General features: G+C 42.1%; 1 protein-coding gene across 1 annotated transcript in view; it reads left to right on the plus strand.

Annotated features, from left to right (window-relative positions):
• The first annotated feature begins 231 nt into the window (after positions 1 to 231).
• LOC138617854 (RNA-binding motif, single-stranded-interacting protein 3-like) overlaps positions 232 to 18,440 on the plus strand; it is a 119,362-nt gene continuing 101,153 nt past the window's right edge. Inside the window, exon 1 of the mRNA XM_069693174.1 lies at positions 232 to 1,594. Within this exon, the coding sequence (XP_069549275.1) occupies positions 1,520 to 1,594 (75 nt within the window). The 5' untranslated portion in view covers positions 232 to 1,519. The remainder of the gene's footprint in view (positions 1,595 to 18,440) is intronic.

An 18,440-nucleotide genomic window follows, 5' to 3' on the forward strand; every position in this document is an offset into this window, starting at 1 on the left:
CACACACACACACACACACACACACACACACACACACACACACACACACACACACACACACACACACACACACACAAGGGCTTAAAGGAGGGCAGGACCAACCACTCCCACTGTTCTATAGTTCCATGGTAAACACAGAGGGAGAGAGAGACACGGACCGGGGGAGGAAGACAGAGAGAGAGGCAGCGAGGGAGGAGCGTCGCTGCGCTGAAGCCGAGCCCCTCTATGCCTCAGCACGCAGAGTGGAGCAGACGCCAACAGCCACACAAACACACTCCCCTCTCAGTTACATGCACAGTCACACACATAGCACACGCACGCACCACTACCACCACCACCACCGCCGCCGCCGCCGCCGCCGCCACCACCACCACCACCACCACCACACACACAGTGACGGCTGCCAGGCGCAGTGGGAAGCAAGCCGTCAGGGAGAGAGCTTGAGAAGAAAGAGGGATCGCAGAAGGGAAGAGAAGAAAAGAGACGAGAGTTGGAGGGGGCACCTTGTGGATCAGAAGGGATTTTCCTCTGTGTGAGTGCACGTCTGGATAAGGCTATCTGCTTCTTCCTCAGCGAGAGGAGTTTTTACCGAGGCTTTTTCTTTATGCTCATCCTCCACGCCGGGCTCCACCGATATCTACCTATCTTTCCCCGGAGCTTAACAAAAGAGGGAGGGAGTGAGAAAAAAGGCAGTCACAGCTTCAGCTTCCAGACCACCCTCTCTCCTCCTCCTCCTCCTCCTCCTCCTCTTCTTCTTCTTCTCTCCCCAGCTCCACATCCATGTGTGAGTTCATCGCTGATTTCTCTGTCTTTTGAGGATAGAGCAGAGGACGCCGTGTGTTCTCCGGGATACAGCCGAGCTCCCAGTGGGATCAGGGTCTCGTCTGGTGTAAGAGAGAGGGGGCGGAAGAACGAGACAGGGAAACGGATACACAGGAAGAGAGAAGGAGCCAAAGAGAGAGAGAGACGCTGGAAACCAAATTGAGGGGCATGTTCAGGGCAGCACAGAAGAGTGAGTCTAATTTTTAGAGTGGAGAGTGCAAGGAACCAGCAAAAGGATCCCAACCATTCATCCCTCCTTCTTCATCATCTTCTTCCCTCTCCTTTTACCCTCTCTCACTCCTGCTCCTCACTTCCCTCTATTGTTTCCTGTATTGCCTCCTACTATCCTCTCACATCTTCCTCTCCTCCACCCTCCGCCTCCTTCTCCCCCAGCCTCTCTCCACTGCCACTCGGGAATCTCTCTCTCTCACCTGACCCACAGGGAGGAATGGTTTTGTTGTGAGATCCCAGACAAGTAGACAGACTGAAATCCCAAGTGCTCTCCGTCTTTCTGTCCATCCCTCTCGCTCCGTGCATTCATCACCTTCACCAGTGCGAGGACAGCGTTCCCTCCGCAGCATCCACTCTTGGAAGCAGTCCTCTGAAGGATCCAGGCCAGCCCCCTCGAAGTGATCGCACCCCCCACCTGTGAGCTTCTATCTCCAGCCTCCAGGACCTTCAATCGGATTCCAGCTACATGGGAAAACGTTTGGAGCAGCAGCCAATGTACCCCCACTACACCTACTACTACCCCCACTATCTCCAGACCAAGGTAGGATGGTCATTGAGGTTGACCTATATTTACCCCTCTGCCCTTAAACCAAGTAAAGGTGTTTGTGTGTTGCAAATGTGCATGAGTGTTTCATGTTGAAGCTGCTTCAAAATCATCCAGCAACTCCCCTTTTAATGAACTTTACACCTTCTCTATCTGCTACTGCTTTAAATCTCCTTCTCAACCCGCTCTAGATCAAGACAAAATCAATGTTTTCCAGTGGAAAGTGTGTGATGTTTTTTTTTAGTAAATTTCACCTGAGTTGGATTGTTTTGCTTAATCTGTAAACCAGGACCTGATTGTAGCATATCTGAAGAGCATATCCTGGCTTGTGTTTTACCAGTAAAAAAAAAAATGTCCATAGTGTATTTACTATAGCTTTTAAAAAGGCGCCAAGACATACGCTGGAATTGCCTCACAAGACAGTTTGCTAAATAGTCCCGTGTCCCCTGTCCCTCATCTGTCTTTGAACGGGGAGATATTGATGTCACTTTGCCGGATTTTTCCCCTTCTCCATCCGCTCGGAGCGCTTGACCCCATCCTCCCCTCTCCGACCTCATCAGCTCTAAGTTCAAGTTCAGGGCAGGAGGCCCATCCTTCCTTCAGCCCTTGTTTTCTCTCCTACTTTGTCCCTATTCCACTCTGTCACCCCCCCCCCCTTTTTTTTATTCCCTCCCTTTGCTGGCCATCCCCAGCTCACACCACTCACCCGTGATAGCATGTTGTAGAGATGATTGATGGAACCCGATAATACTTCTCAGATTACCAAGAATGCAGAAAACTGAGCTCAGTTTTTTTTTCTTTGTTCCGACTCACACATCAAATGCATACACAGGCCTATCTTGATGAATTTATTCCACCGATGCACACAGTGACACACACTCTGATTCTTCTATCACCAAGAAGAAGAAAATAGATTACGGAGGCCTGATCGATCGCTCCTGCATCATATCACCCGCCATTTCCTTTGTCTCCTGTGATTCATTTGTTTTTTTTTTCTTTTGTGTCATAGTAAATGTGAGGAGTTGGCAGGTTTGCTGTGATATTTAGTAAAAGTGTGCATGTCAGTGGGTGACAGAGATGCAGAGCGAAGCAAAGAAAGAAGGTGTGGGAGTGCTTTGAGAACAGAGAGATCATGCTATTGAGTGGACACAGTGTGGGAAGAGCAGGTAAGAAAATTATTGCTAGACTGCGAGCAAACTGAGTGCAGACTGCAGGGTCCATTTGCAACCCAATAGCAACATTATGCGGAGTCCTCGATACTATTAGTCAAACCAACAATACATACATCATGTCGGTTTTTTCCTTGACTGAAACATTTCATTTATGTTGGTTATTTAGTATTAAACAGCATCCAAATAAGTCCAATTCTGATGCATTATTATCAGTAAAGTCCTGCAGTTAAGGAGGATATCCCTAATAATGTCTCAGTAGCTTTGTATCTCCAAACTTGAATGTTTTTCATTTACTTTTAACAAAATAAAATGTCAAATTATGTGTGTCTCATAATTACAAAAGCATTCACCGTAAAGAGTAGATTCTCTACCCATATCAAATGTGTCCTGTATGTAGTAGTATAAAACTCACAGATTACGAGCGGATGTTCAGCTGCTTTCATTTTTGAATTTAAAAATTGTTCCACATTGAGGACACTTTCACTGCTGGTTAACTTTTTATATCACATGCCTGGCCGCCGTTGTGGACAATGTAAGTTCATGACAAACACTCCACAGATGAAAGCTGGTGGAGTCCAATAAACAATAGATTGAAATATTAAAGGGTGGGAGAGTTTTTGTCACTGGTATAGATTGGCTAAAACATGTCTTGATTCTTCCAAGTTTTATTCCTTCTCTGTGCTCTTTAATTGTGATGGGCAGATTGTAGTTTTGACAATAGTTGCTGTCCACATGTTTGATCTAGTAACACTGATTTAGCCCGGGCAAGGACATGCTGACTAAAATCTCCTTCATTTTTTGGTTTTAGTTTCGAAAACAAATGAACCTTTCCCAATTAACTACACTTGCAGATTGCACTTGCGGCATGTCGGCATTACCCACTTATCGGCTGATTGGAACTGCTCACTTTCACATCTGGGAGCTGTCTGATGAAGATGAACAAACAGAAGCTGGGAACTGTTTGTTAATGCACATCTGTGGTTCGGTTGTAATAAACAACATCGATGATAAACTCGCCTTTTTGTTTGCTAATCTGGAAGAGTAAATGCATGTCTGCTGCTGGATAATATAAACCACTTTGTTTCTAAATGTATTTTTAATGAAAGAAACTGCAAGGGTACAAATGCTGATTATCTCTTAGCAAAAGTGTTCATTGTTGGTTATATTAGAATAGAAAACATGGAATTTATCATTTTGATCAATTCTTTTTTTTTTTTTTTTTTTTTTTTAATCAAATGATGCTCAGAATTGTTCTTGGTAGGATTCCTCTGTGGCAGCACCACCTACTGAAGATTTAGATACTTTTAAATTGTTGTGATCCCATCAGGTTTATAATTAACTTAAAATGGGATCTTATTTAATTTCCTAGCAATAACAAAGAAGCACTGTTTCAATATTCACGTCAGGAGCATCCAATAAAATTCCCCGTGTGATTTGTAGGTTTATTGCAGAAGATATTATGCCGCATGCACATGCAGGTTAGATTAACTTCAACGTTTGATGCTTGTCTATTTTATGTGTACAGATGTCAGCATGTCACACTGCTGTCTCTTGTTCTATGATTTATCTCCATCAGTTCAAGGTCATCTCATTTCTCTCAGGTATCTGCAACAGGCATCTGGCCCAGACCATCACTTCATTCCTTCCCCTCCATCCATCCATCCCTCTCTCCCTCTCTCTCTCTCTCTCTCTCTCTCTCTCTCTCTCTCTCTCTCTCTCTCTCTCTCTCTCTCTCTCTCTCTCTCTCTCTCTCTCTCTCTCTGCTGTCAAGGTCAAATCAAATTGGATCCTACCTTACCCTCTTAGCTGCGCTGCCAGGGTGCGTGTGTGGTCGCTCACATGCGTTCGTATGCGAATAAAACCCGCATCCGTGACTGTACATGAGACTGTAACTTTGTCCCGTCAATTCATGTGAGAACATGAACTGAATATATTTGCTCACTTCTGTGTGGATAAGTGCAGGCGAGTATCCTGTGTGAGGTAATGAGTGCGTGTGTGTGTGTGTGTGTGTGTATGTGTTTGTATGCGTATGTGTGTGTGTGTGTGTGTGTGGCTGGCCTCTGTACAGGGACTCTCCCCTGCCTGACCCCTTTTTAATGCAGCTTACTGTCATTAAAGCTCTCCAGGTCCCAGAAGAACAGTTCTGTGTGTTTGCATGTGCGTGTGCGTGTCCAAGGCCCCATAGAATAGCATCTGTATGGACCTGGACAACAACCAAGTGTTTGATCTGACTGTTCTGCTCTCTGACTTCAAACATGAAGAGTATCTGTGTGTGCGAGTGTGTGTACATGTGTGTGTGGGTGTGACTGTAAGTGTGCTAGTGGTTTTCAAGCTCCTTCTCTTGTGTGCACGATGGACAAAAGCCGACGAAGACTAAACCAGTTGTATTTATTGAGTGATCTCTCTTCAGCGCTTTCTCACACTTTACACTCTCTCTCTCTCTCTCTCTCCTCCTTTTGCTTACTGATCTGATCGGCCTCTTATTAATCTTGATTCCAGCAAGTGGAGGTTCTCCTCCTGTGGAAATCAATCACGTGTGTGTGTGTGTGTGTGTGTGTGTGTGTGTGTGTGTGTGTGTGTGTGTGTGTGTGTGTGTGTGTGTGTGTGTGTGTGTGTGTGTGTGTGTGTGTGTGTGTGTGTGTGTGTGCCCTGGTTTCGTTGCCTCACAATCCCAATCTTTAAACCGACACACTCCTTACACTCATGCGCCACCTTCACACAAAGGCAGTTATGAAACGCCTTGCTTAAACCAACAATGCTCAGCCAGATGACAGAGGGTGTATAAATGTGTGCCTGTTAAACAGAGATTTGCTCTTGCTCTGCCTCCGTAATGGGCTGTAGATACAGTTAGTGTACATTAACCGGTGTGTGGGGAGGGGCATCACGGCTTCTTATGCGAGCCTAGTGGCCCTTAATCATGGCTACACGAGGGTATGAGGGGAGCAGGGGGAGGGTTAATGCTCAAGAGCAGCTGCATTGTTGCATTCACTGTGTGATTTGTTCAAATTTAACCAGGAGGGGACAAGCTATAGCACAAATCTATCATTCTTAAGTACAAGTAAGGTTTAGGATTTCCTTAATTGCCCCTGTGAGCTGGTTTCACTTGATATATTTTTGATGCCTGTTCTGTTGCTGAACAATCATGATTAATAATTGACTGAAAGCGTTTTTCTTTGCAGAAAATCCAGACTGTAAAAGTCCCTGACCGGACCAGATGAAAGTGCTAAACAAATCGTTGTAGCTTGTAATTGCCAATGTGATTTTTGAGTGTGGTCGTGGTGGAATGTGTTATCACAGCATTCATCTTTTTAAGATGTGAACAAGTGGCATTCATATACATTACTTTTGGTTTTGACAAATAATACATGTTAAATCCATTTGTTCTTTCCTACTCTGGAGTTTCTCATCGTCCGAAATCATGTAAATTATATGCTGGACACTTCTTAAGATCTTCCTTATCTTTAGTTAATTTACTGAAACCCTTTTTTAGTCCATCTCATTCCCAGTTATGACTTTATTGCTCTAATTTTAAACATGTTTTGCACTGTTTAGACTGTGCAGATGATTTTATGACTACGTGCTGTATGTCTGCGTGTGAACTTTAACCCGTACATGCACACAAGAAGCACCTCAGTGGAGCTATTCACGTCTCTCTTTTTTTTTTGTAATCATTTTAGCTTCTGATGCTGATTGACTGAGGATGTGAATCTTTGATGATAATCACTAAGGGCGAGATAAGAGAGGCTAACAGAAAAAAAAAAAAAGTCACATTATCAACCAGCCGATCATTATTTCGCTGCAGATCAGTGTGCTAATATGCTCAGCGGCACACAAGGAGCTTTAATTAGGGTAATGAGAAACAGCATTCAGCTGATATCAAAGTAATGACACATGCGGACATGCCTGGACATCTAAATAGAATATCCCATCCTTTCAAAAATGAGCTTTTCACATTCAATTACTCTCTATTATGCGCAAGATAAATGTGGTCAGTGAGTTGGCTTAGCTGTGATGAGCAAACATCAGAAAGGCAGGAGGAAAAGAGGGACACACACACACACAACATGGAAATACTCGTGTAAACAAAGAGAACAAAAAAAAAAAAATGGATTAACTCCTCCACTGATCTTTTCATTTTCACCTTCCTCCGTCATTCCCTGTCTCCGTCCGAGCTTTTTGCTCCTCCTCTCGTCAAACACGGAGTACTTTCCTCTTAGCGGGAACAGCGACCATAAATTATGCAGCGCACATCTCGCACACATACAGACGCCGTGTGTTTAGTGTGCTAAGTAAACAGAGTGTATAGGGGTTTATAGCCCGGCTTGCATTCTGCTCATGACCTGCTTCTCCTCGCACATCTGCCAGTTTGCATCGGTTGTAGTTTTACAATCGCTAAAATTATAATGTGCGTGTTGTTTAAAGACCCAGCTATTCTGTTTGGATCTCAGCTCTGATCTCGACAGCGTCATATGCCAATGTAGAGGAGAGAGAATGGCCTTATGTTGCCTTCTTCTAATGCCCTACCCAACACTGCTTTTTCTCTACCTCTCTCCCACTGTGTTCTGGGCTCTCTCTCTCTCTCTCTTTCTCTCTCTCCCTCTCTCCTACCATCTGTTCAGTGTGCCGGGCCTGGGTAGTTTTTACTGCTTAAAAGGGACTCTCCTAACCACCCATATATGTCCATTTATTATTCTCCGTGGGCTGTTCTATTCTTGTCCCGGTACAGTAGCGGATGCCGACTATCGCCTCACTGTGTTGGAATAGTGAGTGAAAAAGCTTCAGTGGGTCAGCACACGCACGGAGGGGTGAGAGAAGCTGACCACTGCCAGTTTTGTAATAGAAAAATATGTGGAGGAGGGAGGGAGGAAGGAGGATAGAGGAGAAAAAGGGATTTGAAGGAGAAACGTATCAAAAAAAAAAAAAAAAAAAAAACGGGAACAGATGGCTGTGGCAAAAAGAATTCGAAAGAAGAAGAAGAAGAAGAAAAAAAAAGAGAGATAGCGATCCGAAGGGAAATAAAGAGCAATGCAGCGAAGGAGAAAGAAGTTGTAGCCTGGGTCAGGGAATAATGGTGCTGCTGCATTTTTAATAGTTGGCCACTTTGTAGCGACCCTTGTCTAATGGATTCTCTGCCTCTTAAAAGCTCCTGTCAGAGCTCTCTCCCTCCAGCAGTTACACTACAGAAATTGCTGAGGGCTCCAACAGTCCCCAACACTTCCTGATACCAGGTCCAAAAGTCTAATATTGTCTGACAGCAAACATAATTCCAGTTAGTGCGCAGATGTTTCGGCAAATCGTGTCTGTAGCTGAATATACCGACGTCCAAGACTTCGCACTGATACCACGACTCTTTGAGATGTACGGCTCTGGCCGTCAGCGCGCTGCTTTTTAGAACAGCGTGCTAAATGCCTGACAAAGACTTTATAGGTGGGATGTAAAGGAGAGGCAAAGAGCACAATCTAGTGCTGTTAGCTATTTCAAGTGTTTGTGTGTCAGCGTATAGAGTAAACAGCCAGGGGCGGATTTTTTTGGAGATCGGAGATGATTGTGTCCAGGCTTTTACAAATGCCAGTCTCGCTGTTTACGAACTGTGGCCGTAAAATATACAGTAAATACAGAATGTTTAGACACATTTTTGGCATGTGTAAAATGACAATATAAGAATACATTTTTGAGGATAGTTTTACAGGATAGTATAGCTTTTGCTGTGTCCTTGTGACCTAGCCAACTGCCTGTGTTTCAGTCAAAGCCAGCTGGTGTTCACAGACAATATAAACAATGCACACTGTATAAAATGATATATTGTGTGGTGTTTAAAGATGCTCATTGTTTGTCTTTTGATCCAGAAGCCGACTATCATTCTCACTTAGGATAATTATTATCACTGGATCATTTCATCGGATCGAAATGTCTGTGTACAACAGCTACCTGCTTGTGATAATAGGAGCTAATCAGCACAAACATCACTGAGCATGGAAAATTAAGGCCTTCACCCTTACCATCACATCTGTAAGAGAGAGTTTTGATATACGTTTTAGAAACTGGCCAAAAATGGTCAACAATTTCATGAAACCACTGTCTGCACAATATAGAGTGAGATGGTAAAATATGGTATGCCGTTAAATGGTTTATCCAGGTGACAAAGTTGACACATCTTTTCATCCAGCATCTCACCTACATGTAACAGTTGTCCTTGAGTCATTTGCCTGTTCAACCCAAATTGTGTGTAAATAAACTGAGTAAACAGTTTTTGGGTCGCCAGCTTTTTTGTTCTTGCTGGACTTTGGATTGGATTTTGACTTGCGACACGACTCTGATTGTGGTCTACCTGTTGTTCAGAGTATTGTCCTTGAATATTTTCTCATCATTAAAATGAAAGAAAGGGGTTGTTATGTTGGGGTTCTTATCAGTGTCTGGTTCAGTCAGGTGTCAGTGTCTATGTTAAGGATCCATAGCTGATCTGTGTGGGAGCCTTTTGACTCCAAACCTGTTGACCCTGCTGTTCATGTGCTCAGCTTTTTACACTGTAGGCAGACACGGGAGAAATAGATCCAACAGGGCATTACACATGGGCAAATGTTGTCTGTATTAATTTTGTCTATACATCTTAATGTATCTTAATGAACAAAAGGAATGTTTCATTTGTTTAGCAAACGGAAATCTTTTGTTGAACACTTTTTAGATTTTATTTAGACGGTTTATTGTCTGTATGTAAAAGTAAAATATTTTGTGTTCACAGACTGAACACATTTCTGTCACTGAAAGTGTAAATCTATGGCACACAATCATTATATGCATGCACGCTGTGCATTAAGTGCATGATGTTATTATTGCTATCGACGTGAGGATTTGGTCAGCGCTTTTTCTGATTCTCATTTGTCATTCATTGTGTGAACTCCCTGATGGGAGTGTGACAGGGTGGGGTGCGAGGGGTTTGTGCATTGGTGGGTGAGTGATCCCTCCACCAGGGACCACAGAGATAATTGAAAGAACGGCCTGAGGGATTTTCCCCATATGTTGTTCTTTATCCTACTTAGCTGTTGCTTCTTTATATATCTGCTCTCTTTTCCTTTCTCATTCTCTCTCCTATCTTTGTCCATTCTTGTCTCTTTCCATCCTTGAATACTCGTGCACAGTAGGTATGAATCGATCTGTGATGTTAAACACATTCCAGTAATTTTGTCATTAACCCCTCTCTCTTCAGGGGCAGAATGCTTTTTTAATATCCTCTGCTGGATGCGTGACACCAGCCATTTATGGTGAGAGGAGCGACTAAAAAGGGTAGTCATAGCTGCAGCCAAAGGGAGTTGAATTTTTCAGTGGAGAGAATGTGAAAAATATTCCACAGATAACCTTTTGCTGCATACAGAAGAGTCAAAGAATGTCTCAACCAGCTTCTTTAGAGTGGCTGTCGTTACCTGTGGACTTCGCGGCATGAGCCTGTTAAATGTAGTAAGACCAGAACTAATTAGAATTGTAACTAATCTATAAATGTAGAAATACTACTTGAGGGTCAAAAGTTGAGATCTATTCACACATCTTTCAAAGGCATTTCCACCGCATACCTTCTGCCCACCACAACCACCTGCCTCTACGACACTCTCATATCTCTTAATAAAAAAAGGCATTCATTCCCTGTGTCACAAAGTAAATAAAAAGAATGAATACAGATGATGTGCAGTATATAATTCAAGTGCAATGCAGCCTAATCATGTATGATACATCCTTCTTGTGTTGTGAGTTGGAACCTCCAGTATCCTGTAGGAACTAACAGACCCCTGCTAAACCCCTGCATCAACTGGAAATCCAGCGTAAGATAAGTTAGATTTAGCTCAGACAGGCTGACATAAAGTCACAGAGCTCATTATTTATTCCCACAAATGAGCTTTAATAGCATGTATGGTACACGTTAAACCACACAATGAAGTTATAGCTTGCAAAATGAGTTCCTGGTACTTGGAGAGATTTCTCACCCAAGTTTTTTCTGGGTCAAATAACTGCAGGGCACCAGGGTTTTTAAGTGCTTGTGTATCTGTTTGAATACATTAAGTTGTGTGTGCTGAAGAGTAATGTGTGTCTTAAAAAAAACCTGCCACCTCCTAAACAGATTACCTTTTTCAACAAAGTGTAAAATGTGCAACCAAAAAGATAAAATGTCAAGAACTTTTAACAAATAGTATTATTTTGATCACAAGATAAGCCTTCCATCATTAGGACTTTAGAGGCGTCCAACAGATGAGCATCAGGCCCAGAACATACTTAATTAATGGTCCCATTCCTCAAACCACTTAACCAATGATACAATCTTCTACATGTGGGGAACTCTTCTTCATTGCTTGTACATGCAGTGAGTATTTCAGCTCAGCAATAAGAAAGCTCGAGCCCAGTCTCACATCAAATTTTGGTCCAAATATGTTGATATCACATTAAAGGCTCTAAAATTGTGAAATGCCTACATTTAAGATTGAGTTGTTGAAGAAGAAAGTCATACGATAGAGTAGAAAGAGCGACAGTGTCAGGCGTCAATCAACAAAAATCAGCGTGGATTTTTTAAATGTAACGTATTTAACTTAACGTACACAATGTAACTCAACTTATGTACACAGGACTTTTACCCAAGAGAGCAGCATTAGAGTAAATCAAAAAATTATTGTGGATTTATATCAAGTGTAAGTAAGTAAACTTAAGTGACGTATTTAACTTCCATAGCGTAACCAAGTCGTTTTGGTGCCTAAGCCTCACCAAACTGCGGCCATCTCACATCAAACCCAAACCAAAGATGTGCAAACTTGGAAAATGATGTACTGAAAAACAGCAGAAGATGAATAATTTGTTTGCTTGTCATAGAGTATATTCTATCTCAAAAAGTATATTTTTACAAGGTGTTGTTCCATTTGTATTCATATTTATTTATACTATTTCATAAAAACATTCTTATTAATCTAATTCATATTAGGAAAATTCTAATTGAAATGAGAGAAATTCAAGTTTCTCAGGAAAATGATAATAAATCCCTGCAAAGTTATTATCTTAAAACCCCTGGTAAATATTCCACCCTTGCACAAAGTACCCACTCCTTGATACTTCAGTGTCTCACCTGAGCTGCTAACCACTGATACTGTTTAAATCCATGTCACTAGAGAGTGCTTGCAAGTACACAGGAAACATGTTTTGCATCGAGAGGCACAGCTGGGCAGCTCAAGAGTGTGAGCAAACTCCAGAGCCCGACCTCTGCACACTTTCTTTCACCATTTGAGAGGAATATTTAAAGAAAACACAGTTAGACTCCATAAAACTGCCACAGTGTTTGCCCTTGCAGACAGTTTAGCTGGGCTACAGACACACTCTTGTCCCTGAGCCAGAGGTGGCTGGCCAGGCCAAGCATCTCCTATTCCCTGCTAATGAAATCCTGAATAAAACCCTCCGTGCTCAGCTTGATACCACACAGACACACACACACAATTGCACAAGCACAAACACAAATACAGACACCCACTCACCAGAGTTCTGGTACACTTGCACATATGCACGTACACACACATAACCCCCTGCAGTCCAAGCCAGGGATTATCCTGTGAAAAAAAACTCTCCTTTTGTTGGACCCCAGTCAAATTACTTTTTGGAGCTCTCATACTTTTATCAGAGCTGTCTGCGTAACACTCTCTCTCTCTCTCTCTCTCTCTCTCTCTCTCTCTCTCTCTCTCTCTCTCTCTCTCTGTGTGTGTGTGTGTGTGTGTGTGTGTGTGTGTGTGTGTGTGTGTGTGTGTGTGTGTGTGTGTGTGTGTGTGTGTGTGTGTGTGTGTGTGTGTGTGTGTGTGTGTGTGTGTGTGTGTGTGGCGGCGGCGGCGGCACTCATGTTATAGCAATCCAAACACAGGCTGTTGCTAATTGCAGGGAGCACATCCAAAGTGAATGGTCACGAATGACTCTCGAAAGTAAGCTGTATCTTATATTTCCCTTAATTTGTGTGTGTGTGTGTGTGTGTGTGTGTGTGTGTGTGTGTGTGTGTGTGTGTGTGTGTGTGTGTGTGTGTGTGTGTGTGTGCCTGCTCATGTGCCAGAGACATTCTAAAGATAGTATGACACCAAATCACCATGCTGTTGTGTCTGTTGTCAGGCTGCTTTGATATTTGTGACATTTCAACTTGACATTTATGAATAAAGACATCAATACTTATAAACAAGATCGTGGTTAAAGTTGCACTTCCTGTGGGCCTGCCTGAACTCTGTAATGGCAGTCAAAGGGTAGTCTGACTTTTGTTCAGCGGATGATGATTTACGGGGGTACCAACTCTCCGCCTGGGCGACGGCCATCTCAGTTGACTGGCCACAGATTGTTAAGCTACATTCAACTTTTATTAATTCACTCTGCTGGGTCTCCTCAGGGACTAGCAGTCTTTTTCAAAGTTGTGTGAGGTTGTGTTGTAAGTATATTTTGCTGTGCGCCGGTCTGTGAGTGTGTGCACGTTGAAGAGCCCGCATGTGCGAGATGTGTGTTTGTTTGTGCTTGTGCCCGAGACACAGAGATGAGGCGAGGGTGCCAAAGTGAGAGATAACCAGAGACTAACAACGAAGGAGGAGATGTGCGCGTGTGCGCACGTGCATGTGTGTGTCGAGGGTGCAAACTAGCTTTGTAGCTCTCAGTGAAGTGTTGATTTAAGTGGAAGTGGAGGGAGGAGATGGGATAAAAGGCCTGACTAGATTAGGCTGGCACACACTACTGAAGCGTGCTGTGCTGCCTGGCCTTTCAGCGCTTTCTGTATTGAGTGTGTGCGCCTCAGAGACATGTGTGACAATGTTTGAATGGGGTTTGTGTGCGCAACTGTTGGATGCAGTTTTTCTGCAGCTGTACAATAAAGCAGCAGATTAGCAGAGCCACCGGAGCTACTATAACAGCATTGAGAGCACGAATCATTGTTCTGACATCTCAGCAATATTCCGTGCTGTACATAATGTATGTTACCACTGAGAAGTGCTATTGTGACGGGGGTGGGGTGGGGTGGGGTGGGGGGGTGGGGTGGAAGTTTTACGATGTCGTCCACACTTTTTACCAAATGTCCCAGATTCTTTATCTGAATGGAGGAGATAGGAAGTAGATACCAGCCAATGCAGCTTTTTCTTTCATCTTGATTTCCTTTAATGTACGTATAACCTTTCAGTTCCTGCCCGTAGGAGGCTGAATTACTGCATATTCAAGCTCCCCCACCCTACAGCCCACTATTTAAAATCAAGGTAGACTCCAACAATAATAGTTCACTGGCTAAGTCGCTTGCAGATCTGTCTTTCTACGTTAGTGTCTCTGTGTGCAGGAGACTGACAGCTGAGGGTAAAAATAACATTTAAAGTGGTTTTAAATGCTTGAGGTGTGCTTGATTTAACGTGAACAGACAACATAATAGCTTGAAAAGTGCGAACACTGCCTGTAAAAATGACAAGTCGTCCGCCTTCTTGCTTTTTCAAATTTTGAGCGTCTATTCCTCTTGTTCTTTTGGCGAGGTTTGAAGAGCAGCAGAAGCTCACTTTATCATTGGCAAGGTGTTTGTACAGTGAGGTTTAACAATCATTGGGCCTTTATTATTAACAAGCTGGTGCTAAAAACACAGTTGAATGAGTGGGAGTCCATGGGCTGACACATTTTGGCAGCAGCATTGTGAGAGTGAACTGAAGCTGCTGCTAAATAATAATTTATAACAATTTATTTATTGTTCAGTGGGTGAACAGGGGCTAAATAATACTTCTTTTTTTTTTTTAAAAAAAGCACAGCAAACTACACAAATATGCCGTTTTTGTGCTGAACCATTGGAGGAGACGGCAATAGTTGTCTGCTACATGCGGCACAGCAGCAACCTGCATTTTTCATTGATTTAACTTCCTGTATGAATAATAATGATCCTGGCAGGCAGTATCTCCATGTGCATGTATGTTTGTATGCACATGCTCACTTGCATGTATACACTGTGTGCACAATAATTAGGCAAGTGAGTATTTTGACCATATCATTTTTATGCATATTTTCCAACTACAAGCTATAAAAACTTGAATGCCTATTGGATTTAAGCATATCAGGTGATGTGTATTTGTGTAATGAGGGAGGATGTGGCTTAAGGAGATCAACGCCCTATATCAAGGTGTGCATAATTACTAGGCAGCTTCTTTTCCTCAGGCAAAATGAGCCAAAAAATAAATTTAACTGATTCTGAAAAGTCAAAAATTGTAAAAAGTCTTTCAGAGGGATGCAACACTCTTGAAATTGCTCAGATATCGGGGCGTGATCACAGAACCATCAAACGTTTTGTTGCAAATAGTCAACAGGGTCGCAAGAAACGTGTTTAGAAAAAAAAGACGCAAATTAACTGCCAAAGATTTGAGAAGAATCAAACATGAAGCTACCAGGAGGCCATTATCCTCCAGTGCTGTCATATTCCAGAACTGCAATCTACCTGGAGTGCCCAGAAGTATGAGGTGTTCAGTGCTCAGAGACATGGCCAAGGTGAGGAAGGCTGAAACCCGACCACCACTGAACAAGACACATAAGTTGAAATGTTAAGACTGGGCCAAGAAATATTTAAAGACATATTTTTCAAAGGTTTTATGGACTGAATAGATGAGAGTGACTCTTGACGGACCAGATGGATGGGACGGTGGCCGGATCAGTAGCGGGCACAGAGCTCCACTTCGACTCAGACGTCAGCAAGGTGGAGGTGGGGTACTGGTATGGGCTGGTATTATTAAAGATGAGCTAGTTGGACCTTTTTGGTTTGAAGATGGACTCAAAATCAACTCCCAAACCTACTGCCAGTTTTTAGAAGACACTTTCTTCAAGCAGTGGTACAGGAAAAAGTCTGGATCTTTTAAGAAGACCATGATTTTTATGAAGGACAACGCTCCATCGTATACATCGAAGTACTCCATTGCGTGGCTAGCCAGTAAAGGCCTTAACAATGAAAGAATAATGACATGGCCCCCTTCCTCACCTGACCTAAACCCTGTTCAAAACTTATGGGCCCTTCTTAAATGGGAGATTTACGATGAAGGGAAACACTCCACCTCTCTGAACAGTGTCTGGGAGGCTGTGGTTGCTACTGCACAAAAAGTTGATCGTCAACGGATCAAGAAACTGACATAATCCACGAATGGAAGGCTTATTACTGTTATTGAAAAGAAGGGTGGCTATATTGGTCAATGATTTTTTTTTTTTTTTTTTTATTTTTATGTCAGAAATGGTTATTTGTAAATTTTGAGTTGTTGGTTTATTAATCTCACTTTAACAGATGAAAATAAACAAGTGAGATGGTAAAATTTTTGTTTTTCATTTAGTTGCATAATAATTCTGCACTCTAACAGTTGCCCAATAATTGTGCACGCATAAATATTCTCCTAAGAAAGCCAAAACCTCACTTTTACTTTCTTAAATATTCAGGTTTGAGGTTTATTAACATTTTGGATTTACCGAGAGCACTGTAGTTGTTCACTAATAAAATGAATCCTCAAAAATACAACTTGCCTAATAATTGTGCACACAGTGTATGCTACGTGTGTAGCTGATATGTATTTACCAGCCGAATTAGTATGTATGAACATGTGTCTGTGCTTGTAGGTGCTATCTTGAAGTTAATTGAAATGCACGTTGTACATGAAGGAGCTGTTCTTTGTACAGTGTGTACTGCAGGACATCGGTACAGTGAACTCTCCTATCAAAGCTTGACATTGTTCTTGGACTCTGCATATTTGTGTCTGTGGGTGTTTCTGAGGCTTCCTGCTGTCTTCCATGCTGTTTTTGGATTGACCTATGACTCAGGGTGACTGACTCATTCCAACACAACTGAAGTTGGCTGAACTGCACCAGATTTCCCAAAACATCCTAAAAAAGCAACATCACTTTAGATTCTTTCAGTCCTTTTCTATTAGTCTTAATCTGTAATGTATTTTCTTATATCGTAAGTGAGACACTCAAATACCATTTCATGTGTATACATAAAACCTAGGCACATGCATGCATACATGGAGAGGTAAATAAGATGTACAGCAAGTGCTTTTATTTAAAATGTGAACTCACATACACAAACACAGTTGTCAAATGCTAGATTAGATGCAGTGGAGGCTCTGCATACAACAGGAGGAGCATTCAGTGCACCGCTGTGATAGAAAATATTAACTGTAGCACTCTTACCAATACCAACCCTAGAATTATCCTCTCAGCGGAGGTCTCTCTGAGTCCTCCCTGTCTCTCTCAAGAATCAATGATGTGGGGGACACTCAGCTGGTGTGGTGGGAGACCCACCTGCATACGAGGCATACAATAACTGCAGCAAATTTGTTGCTGTGAAGAGAATGAGAAGAGAATGCAGATGTAAAATTGTTATATCGTTTTCAGTTTGATGGATTTAAAAGGCTGAAACAGAACTGCTTTTGTGAAATTGTTATATCCCATATTTGGAGTGCCCAATATCCACTGTTTTTTAGAGTAGTTTCAGGTGCTTCATGCAAAAATGATCACACTGCCAAATCAATTTTACACTTTAGTATTGCTTTATCTCAGAAGCACCATATAGTGGATTAAACACTCGGCAGATGGAGGTGAAACTGCAACCAATTTTATTGCACTGCAGTAAATTGATCCAAAGGATTATTTTTAAAAAGTCAATGTATTCCAGTAATGGATATCTCCTGTTATGCTGTACTATGAATATAACTGTATGCTGGCCAGAAAATAGTCTGCCCCTCAGGGTGGGTTAAGCTGAGTGGCAGGTATGTAGGAAGAAATCCAGTTACATACAACTGAAAGTAGCATAAAGATTCTCTTTCTTGTTCGCACTTTTATTTCTTATTTTATACTTGTAGCTGTATTGCATTTACACACATCATACATAGAGTAAGATGTAGAATACCTTTCTATGCATAATGAAAATTGCACAATCCCACTTGAGCCTAAAGCTGAACTCATTAATAAAGACATTAAAGTAGAGAAGGCCCAGTTGGAGTTGGTTACAGCCTCTAGGGTTTCTAGTGGTTTGTCATCGGCTTGGTCGAAAAAGATTTAACCCCAGCAGCAGCGGAGGGAAAGTGGAGCAATAATCAAAAAAAATGGATCAAAGTGAGGGAGGACAAAGGCTGAGATAAAGCAGAGAGTGAGAAAATATGTAGAGCATATACAATAATCTTAGAAGATGGATCAAAGATCTACCGACACTCTGGCACATAGGACTCTCCTACTCATTCAAGTAGAATCAGTTGCCTTCGTACACAGGAAACTTTAACTTTCTCCATGTCAGTAGTGCCGGCAGCTGTAATCCCGTAAATTTCATGCATACACTTTTCTTCTTTTTCTTAAAAACATCCGTTCTTGAAATTCAATTGTGAGGCTTTTGTGGTGTGTTGGTAACTTTAATGTAGAAGAACATCACTTTTACTCACTTAGATGACGTATGTGCTGCAGAGTAACCTTCCTTGGGCGCTTCCCTTTGCATTTTCCAGATTGCCTTCTTCCTTTGTAACATTTGAGATAAAGCAAACCAATAAATACATTTGTAGAAATCACATTTATTTTTCTTAAAACAGTTTTTGAACTTTTCAATAAAGATAAATTAATAGCCTTCATAAAATAGGGTGTGTCTCAACACATGCTTATAAGTGCACAAGGTCAGAAGGTGCTATATATACTTATCACAGTCA

The sequence above is a fragment of the Brachyistius frenatus genome, unplaced genomic scaffold, assembly GCF_029030835.1.
Source record: "Brachyistius frenatus isolate BFR_SWC_R1_liver_20210118 unplaced genomic scaffold, ASM2903083v1 Contig_14, whole genome shotgun sequence".
NCBI classification, from domain to species: Eukaryota; Metazoa; Chordata; class Actinopteri; family Embiotocidae; genus Brachyistius; species Brachyistius frenatus.